The sequence below is a fragment of the Mandrillus leucophaeus genome, unplaced genomic scaffold (genome assembly GCF_000951045.1).
Source record: "Mandrillus leucophaeus isolate KB7577 unplaced genomic scaffold, Mleu.le_1.0 Scaffold47, whole genome shotgun sequence".
Lineage (NCBI taxonomy): Eukaryota > Metazoa > Chordata > Mammalia > Primates > Cercopithecidae > Mandrillus > Mandrillus leucophaeus.
In genome coordinates, this window is record NW_012105031.1 from 2363602 (window position 1) to 2372912 (window position 9311).

At 30.9% G+C, this 9311-nt stretch overlaps 1 protein-coding gene across 1 annotated transcript in view; it reads right to left on the reverse strand.

Annotated features, from left to right (window-relative positions):
• Positions 1-9311, reverse strand: part of BRINP3 (bone morphogenetic protein/retinoic acid inducible neural-specific 3) — a 462204-nt gene that overhangs the window by 167445 nt on the left and 285448 nt on the right. The window contains exon 5 of the mRNA XM_011995077.1: positions 5293-5398. Within this exon, the coding sequence (XP_011850467.1) occupies positions 5293-5398 (106 nt within the window). The remainder of the gene's footprint in view (positions 1-5292; positions 5399-9311) is intronic.

Here is a 9311-nt window from a genome sequence, read left to right on the forward strand (position 1 = left end):
CGGGAGGGACCCAGTGGGAGGTAACAGAATCATGGAGGAAGGTTTCCGCATGATAGTTAGTAAGTCTCAGAAGATCTGATGGTTTTATAAACGGGGCCTCCCCTGCACACACCCTCTCTTGCCTGCCACCATATAAGATGTGACTTTGCTCCTCCTTGCCTCTGTCTTGATTGTGAGGCCTCCTTGCCTATGTGGAACTGTGAGTCAATTAAACCTCTTTTCTTTATAAATTGCCCAGTCTCAAGTACATCTTTATTAGCAACATAAGAACAGACTAATATATTGGGCATATCTTTTCCATTAGAGTTCTGCCCAGAACAAAGTACAAATTGACATTTATACCAACCATGACAGAGACAGTAACTTCATCAGGATTTAGTTACTAGATGAGCTACATAACCAAAGAGTAAAGAAAAACAAAACGAAACACACACACACACACACACACACACACGCACACACTAGCTTTCACCAGATCTGAAGTATAGGTCCAACTGGCATATTTCAAAATGAATTAAAATAGCATTGAAACAAAACTAAATCTTCTCTGAAGAAAATGCACCATCAATAATTTTAAGATATTTGTATAAGCTTTCATGCACAACAGAATTCAATAAAATATGATGAACATATAAAAAGACATGGGATGGTATAGAGGTTATCAAACAAGAATGATAAATTAATTTCAATCACATGATCAAAAATTTAATAACAAAACAGACAATATGGCAAGGAACCAGAAATTATAAAGAAAAATCAAGTGGCTATTTTACAAATAAAAATGCATAATTTGAAATTAAGAACCAATGGATAGCTTTAACAGCAGCATAGACATTTAAGAGATAATTTGTGAACGGAAATATGTCAGAAGAATATGTTTAAAAGGAATAAAAGGGCAAAAAGATATAAAATACAGAAAATAGCATAAATGATTTGTATTATGATGGAAAGACCTAAACCACATTTAATTATAACCCAGAATGAGAGGAAAGAAAGGAAATAAACGATATTTGTTAAACAAATATAAAACAATATTAGAAAATTGATGAGGAACATAAAAAATTATAAATTAATTTACAGCATATCAGCATATGTTATGGCAAGACAAACAGCTAAGTAAAAGTGACCAGCTAGTCAATGTTCTTCAATGCTATTTTGCTCATGAACTACCTTAAATAGTTTTGAAAACATAAACACTACTTTGGACATGAGTAAGCTCTTGTTTAAAATTTTCATCATACATAAAAGAGGCCCAAAGTTGGTAAACTCTGTGATATTATTAATATGTATATTTTACAACAAAAATATTACACTGTATATATGTACAAATGAAATATAATTCCTGTTGATTTAGTAACTAATACATATTTTAAAAATAACATTTGTACAAGATATACAAATATAAAAATAAAATTTGTATATATGTATAGTGTGTGTATAGACATATGTTTGTGTGAATTATGAGCATTTTAGTAATGATCTTTTTCATACATCTGCTCTTCAAGTGGAAAAAGAATTGTTCCTGAAATAAAATTATTCACACACTCACACACACACACATGCACACACACACACACATCTCTTTCCTCCTTCAAGTCATTATTTCATTCTATTATCCCTAAATATTTTTATTCAAATACAATAAATTTCATTAATCAATGTCTTTTCTTAATCATAGTCATACTTATCTTTTATAAAAGTAAATAGCTTGAAATGTATATATGTATACATATATTTACTGAAAATTTAAATAATATGAAATATCATGTAGTATAATGTATGCTATATATAATTTCTTGATAATGAAAATTTTAAAAATATTTCTGACATTATTATAACTATCATATGTAATATGCAATTCAATAGAAGTACACTTATTATAAGTATGAAGAAATTTTTTTTAAAGCAAATATAATCAGTTTTTTGAAAACACGTGACTTGAATGACTGAATAGGACTTTTGTTGATTGGCTTATGCACTTTTTGGCTAGAGTGACCCTTCCTTCAGTGTAAATGATTATCCGTCTTCATTTTGATGTATGTAAGCACTGAGAAAATGTGTTTCAATAAATTAACAAATATTAACAAAAAGAGTTTTATGAAGCAGCATCATTCAATTTTTATTAAAAGCCAAAACACTTATGAACCATCATTAAAAATTACATTTAATCATTCACCTGAAAATAGCCTAGTCCTGTCAAATTCATTTAAATAAAATATTGGGAACTAACCAATTTGGAAAAGTGTTTGTAATTCAGTTCTATAAATTATTCATTTTCTCAAGGTCTGGAAATTTTACCAAAAAATTACTACTAAAATTTAATAAATGACTTTTAATTATTCTGGTTACATTTTCACTCAGAGGAACTTTGTTTGATGTGTTATACTCATAAGCAGTTGAAAATTTTCAATATTAGAAATTTCAAAATATATTTCAATATGTATTTGCCAATATTTTCTTATAACTACTTTTTATTATCTACCTTAAATATATTTTCATCACTAAATTGAAGTTGTAGCTATGGCTTTTTAAATTTTTGAAAAACGCCTGCTCTGTAATCTTATCAGCAAAATGAGATCTCAAAGTCCATCTTTTATATCTCTAATTTTTTAAAAAATACTGATTCATATACTGATGGTTAAATCATAGTGTTCTGTTCTGAATTCGTTGTCTAATCCAGTTGACTTCAACAATTATTGGTGCTTTATTTGCTTTGCTTTCCACTTCAGGAACAATTCTTTTTCTACTGAAAGAGGAGAGTTTCAGAAGAAGGTCTTTATTAAAAAACTGTGATAATTTCAGGATTCTTTCAATAATGTATCTAAATTCAGAAGATTCCAAAATCGGACAAACACTCTGATTCTAAACTTCATCTTGTACTTAGAAACAAAACACAACACACAAGCAACTATCTATATCTATTTATCATCTGTATCTATATCCATCCATTTATCAGACCAAATATCTAACTAGCTAACTCCAAAAGACATGAAGATCTCTGTTGCTACCTTAATAAAATATTCTTCAGTGATACTAGTGTTTTCAATTGCCATATATGGTGACACAGAAACATCTATACCCTTCAAAGGAATGCACCATGGTTACGTTGATCCGGAGTTAACAAATTGTTCATGTTAGTTTACAAGGTAGATGAGGGCTAGTACAAAGGAGAGTTTTAAAAGATGAGTCAACATTATACTTGGATTGTAAATAACAATTAAATTTAAGAAAGAGTGCATGAAATACTGAGGGTCTTGAAATTGACTTCCTAAAATTATTTTCAGAAAGGACTTTGTACTCATAGGTGTATAAATAAAGTTGTAATAGACAATTAAAAATATAGACATGGAAAACAGAAAAAAAAAAGTGAAAGAGATGGAGGTTTCTAAGTTACTCACATTAGTTGAAGATAATAGAAATAATAATTATACAAAAGAGAAATGTTGCTTCATTTATTCCTGTCTCTTATACACATCTAGATGTGTATAAGAGACAGTTTCTAAGTTACTCACATTAGTTGAAGATAATAGAAATAATAATTATACAAAAGAGAAATGTTGCTTCATTTATTCCTTGTGCTAATTATTTTTCTAGACAGATAGGGGACTGAGGGTTTTAAAAAACAATTTAATATTTTGAAAACTGAACACAGTAATTCAGACAAAAATCAACAAATCTTGTTAATAAATAATTTTTATAACAAACTGATTGAAGTAGTCATACTAATTGTTATAAATGGGTTGTCATTTTTATTGTAATTCATATTCTGATAGAAAGTTAATCCACATATTAAAAAGGAGTAAGCAGTAGAGAATTGCAGGAAATATTGATGGACAACATTTTTATTTAAATTAGAGAAAATGTTTTAGTAAATGTAAATCTATAATTGATATTGATAAATTGAGTAACATTCAAATTGTTAAAGTATTTAAGAACTTTGTGCTTTTAATACAACTCAAAATAAAAGGCATTCATTCACTATTTAGGATAAATTTAAACAATTCAATGCTGTTACATTTTTCTTTTAATTAATTATTATTTTTTAAATGTTTTAGAGAAAGGGTCTCAGTGTCACCCAGGCTGGAGTAACATGATGTGTAGTGTCTGGACAGTGATGTGCAGCATGGAAAGTGATGTCCATCCAGGCTGGAGTAGCTGTGGAATGCGGTGGTATGGTCATAGCTCACTGCAACCTTGAACGCAGGTGCAGCAATCCTCCTGCCTCAGCCTCCTGAGTAGCTGGGACTGCAGGCCTGCAATACCAACTCCCAGCTAATATTTTTCTTTTTTACGTCTCACTATGTTGCCCAGGCTGGTCTTGAACTCCTGGCTTCAAGTGATCGTCCAGCCTCAGCCTCCCAAAGGGCTATAATTGCAGGCATAAGCCAACATGCGGGGACACTGATACATTTGTCAAGATTGCAAAGTTAAAGGAAAAAGTGGTAGGATTTCTGAAACCTTTAAGCATTTTTATGCAAAACTGAATAACGTAAATATTCAGCTCTAATTTATGCAATTGAAAAAAGGCATACTAGAGAAGAACAACTCAAAATTACCTCTTTGATCAGTTAACTTAATTCTGACAAAAAGTGTCATCACAAAGACTTTTCTGAACTTGTTCAACTAGAGGTGTTTAAACGTGTGTATTCATAACCTGTTCCTGCCTATAAGAATGAGCATGTACGCATACCTATTGTATTTTTTAAAGTGCTTATGAATAAAATACTCTCTATTGAATATCTAAAATATGTAGTCATAGAAAATAGCAAATTATTTTTATAAAATCTAACTTTAAAATGGAAATCATGTGAATGTAAATATTTTGTTAATATATCCTTAAGTACATTTCTATTTATCAGAAGAAAAATACAGTCTTGATTGCCACATTAGGTTAAATGTAAAATGTCAACAGTTCATTTTACACCATGCATAAATATGGTTACAACTTTCACTGGAATCTTTAAGTAAAAAGTCAAAGTTGAGGCAAGCATACGAAGAAACTGCTACATAATGACACAATGATTACCATATGTAAGAAAAATATTATTAGGACAGATTTTCAATTGCTATATGTTACTTAATTTGAGAAGAAAAGAGAATTTTGATATTTTATTCATATGGTCTAGAATTTCATATTTTCTTGTATCAGTTAAATTATGACATCAGCCTTTAATGAGAGTTTTTAATAGCCTGTACGTATATGCAGCTTATTTTAAAAAAATAGAAAATAAATCATGACTGGATAATTGTTATCCAGGCTTGTAGAGAATTAATGAAATTTTACCTACATACCTTGCAACTGAATCTTATTCTCAGGACTCTGAACCAGAACAGAACTGACAGAATCTAGGTTGTCATAGTTACTGCAGCCAAGAGGACCAGTCCGTGTTTCTGTTACCTGGCAAACAAAACATCAACTTTATTATCTAAATCAGACTTTACAATGTCCTTTTGGTTCATTGTAGTTGTCACACACTAATATTATATGTTTGACAGTAAATATCACCGAAAGTCCAGGACCTCATACACACCAGCAATACCCACACCTAAACATAGCGCAAAGCAGTAATTCCCTTTGTCTTTAACTCATTTCTTTCCTTTGGTTGGGTATAAATATTCCAAGAAAATAATGCATGCCATCTTTGTTCAAAAGCACAACTCATAAAGTCACTGATTTCACCCAAGATATAAAAAAGGCCTACTCCTTATGGAAGAGACCAAGTTCTGACTTATATGAGAGTTGTTTGTGTTTGTTTTTACTCAATAAATCAGAGTCATCTGCCAGGCTACGCTCTCAAAACTGATTTTATTATTTTCTTTTACCTAAAAATCTATATTTTTCCCATTTTTATGTTGGCATGAAATTCTTAACTCTCTGCCTTCCATCTGGCCCAGTTCTTTCCAATATGCCAGTATCTCCCTGTTCAGTTTGACATTCATTCTAGGCCTTTGATCATACAACATCCTCCACTCCTACCCCACTTGGATTAGAAACTTCTCCTTTCTCAACTTTGACTAATCAGTTTTATCTATCCTCAAAATTAAGCTCATGTTCAAACATTTACACAAAGTATTCCTTGATGATTCTATCTGTGTTATTTTACCATTTCCATCCAATTTTGGTCTGCAGCTCACAGATTTAGTACTTAAATATGTATTCTCGTATGCGAACTGATTTTTTCATGGGTGTCTTGGGAGGGATAGTATCAGGAGATGAGGAGACTAAATTTAATGAATTATAGGAGGTTGAAAATTTATACTGAAGATTTAATCCTGAAGATTTAAAACTATTTAAAGCAGAACAATATTGTCAGAACCTTTGTATTTTCAATAAGATATTCTTTATTAATAACCAGACTGGTCTTTGCAAAATACAATTTAGATCACTTCGTTCCACTGTTTACAATCATTTAATGGCTTCCATTCTTATTCAGGGTATGACTTAGAGTCTTTTATAGGACTAGGAAGACACCATATTACCCAGCTCCCTGTTACCTCCCTAAATCTGTCTCCTCTCTTATTTATTCTGCCTTGCTGTATCTCAAACATACATACTGATTACATTATGCAGATGCCTTGGGGTATCTGACTTGTTGTTCTAGTACCTGGAATGTTCTTCCTCAAACTATTTTCTAGCTAATCCTTCACTTCCTTCCAATTTTTGCTCAAATCTCATTCTCTTGGAACTACTTGGACTAACCTATTTAAAGTGAATACCCCAAACTCTTCCAACATTTTCTTTTTTATTTCTTACATTGTTCTACCTTTTTCACAGTAGACATCAGCTCACAAAATGCTGTACAATTTACATTTTTTATGATTACTGTTGACACCTCTCACTAGAATGAGAGCTCCACATTCTAAAAGTGCAGGAGATTTTGTCTATTTTGTTCACTCACATATCCATAGAACATATTAAGTTCTTGCATCAGCCCAGGGGTATTGATTAAGAGAAAGGGATTGATTAAGAGGAGGCAACATAAGGAAAAACTTTGTACTATGGAGCAGGAAAGACATTAAGGCCATCATGAAGATGATGAAAGCCTAAAGTAAATAGTGACAATAAACTTTATCTGAAGAAGTTCAATTGTAAAAAACAAGACATAACAAGGTTATGAAATGACATTATGAAACACTGAAAATGTTCACTGGTACAGAGAAAGGCCACTGAGGCTTCCAGTTTTAGTGATAACATTAAAAATATGAAGCTAAGAAGCCTACTGTGGAGGGCATTTAAGGGAGCTCAGTTTTGAACATGTTTACTCTCTTTGGTGAAAATATTTAGTAGGAGTGGCAACACAGGTTTATATCTTAGAAGTTATGTCAACAATGGGACTACTAATTTGGAAGTCATCAACTTAGAGGCGATAATCAATGATGGATACAGATACATTAACTCAAATGCATTGAGTGCATGTTTGTGTCATGATAACTCTATTATATTTTCTAAATGATAAGTCCTTCAGAGTAACCAAGATTAACTATGTGTACATAGCCAGAGTTGACAATGTAGTTTATCATGGGCAAAAAATTACTTTTTCCTTAACACTACAAAAACTTTGAATTATTCTCCAGCTACTCTTCCCCACTGATGATAGTGAATAGAACTTATTTTGTTTAGAGAAATAATTTATAGTGTTGATATATGTACGTATAATTAATATTTAAGTATAAATTAGTAACAACCTAAGGGCAAAGGGAAAAATAAAAGCATCAAAGATAATACTTAGGGTATAAGGTAATTTAAATTTTCATTTTCTCCTATCATGTGGTTTCACTATTGCCAACCAACACATATCACACAAATATAAACACACACTCATGCTTGCCTTTTTTATAAAGTTTTCCAAGTAAAATTGGCATTAAGTTCATACTCATTGACATATGTGATCTTGGAAAAGGGAAGGCAAAATCCTCTAACACGTCATCCTTGAAAGAAGGTAAATAATATTACCCCATTACAGAGAGTCTCTTATATTCACCTACTCTGTTGTTGAGAATACATGTGAGACAATTAAATAATAGATATACATTTTGAGAATATTTGAATATCTCTATCTTTATATATTGCTCTACTTTCTCATCTTTCATAATATGCCGTCATATAAATTTAGCGTGTCATACTTACAGTTTTATTTTGTTCTCTATCCTTCACATCTGAATTCACTGATCACTATCTGGGTTAATATAAAATTTTACAAACTCTAGCACTTTATATGAAATAAATCTATCTTTAAATTGTATTCCATTTAAGGACTCCATATGCCTTGCCAATGCCAGCATTAGTAAATGTACCCATACTTATTTAATTTTTTACAGTAATAATAAAATAAACAAAAATGGAAAGAAAAAATAAAAATAAATTTACTACAGAGATGCTAACTGTGCCAAAACACAGAATAGCAGTTTACTTGTTTGTTCCAACCCATCATTTTTAATAATAAAAGTAACAAATTCCCATGATGGAAATTTAAGCAATGAAACAAAATACTTAGCCAGAGGAGCAACTGTCATTTTTTTTCTACTTTTATGATTCCCCTAGCCTTTTACCAGACATGAAAATGGTTGAGACTAGGAGTAATTGCGCTTCAAGACTATTCGTTATTTGCAGCACCCAAATATCATGGCCTTTACTTTTTCACAGTGTATTTCTCATGAATTATTTTATTTATTTCCTAGTTACATTAGGTTATATCAAAGTAACTTCTGAGTAATTTTATCAGCCATGGATTATGAAGATAAAACACTGGAATACTGATAAGTACAATTAGCTCTTTTACAATTGAGTTATGCCTAAAGAGGCATAATCTAAGACTTTCCATCTGAAATCAATTTTATCTTCTAGAGACCTACATCTCATCTGGATAACTACAAAATGAATGTTAATATTTAAGAGGAGATTTTACCTATCCTATATTGTAACAAGAAAAGCACGTCTGAAATAACAGGAGTTGAGGTGGGGGAGTAGTGAAATTTGTTATTGATACCTGCATCCTGACAAACTGCTATACCAGTTATTTCCTTTTACACATTTTGCCCCTATTCACATTAGATATACTCTATCATACAGTCCACTTCAGTTGTCTCCTTTTCCAGAAATAAATGTTTCTATTTTTTAATCATTCAAAACACTTTGGGTTGAGAAGGTAGAAACTATACTAGAGAATATTAACTATATTAGACTCATATTGAATTTCTGATATCTTAACATTTAATATAAGAATTGATACTTATTTTTAAAATAGAAATAAAGACTTAATCTTACATAATTAGTACTAAAATTTATTCACTGCATAATTTCTTTGTTTTTA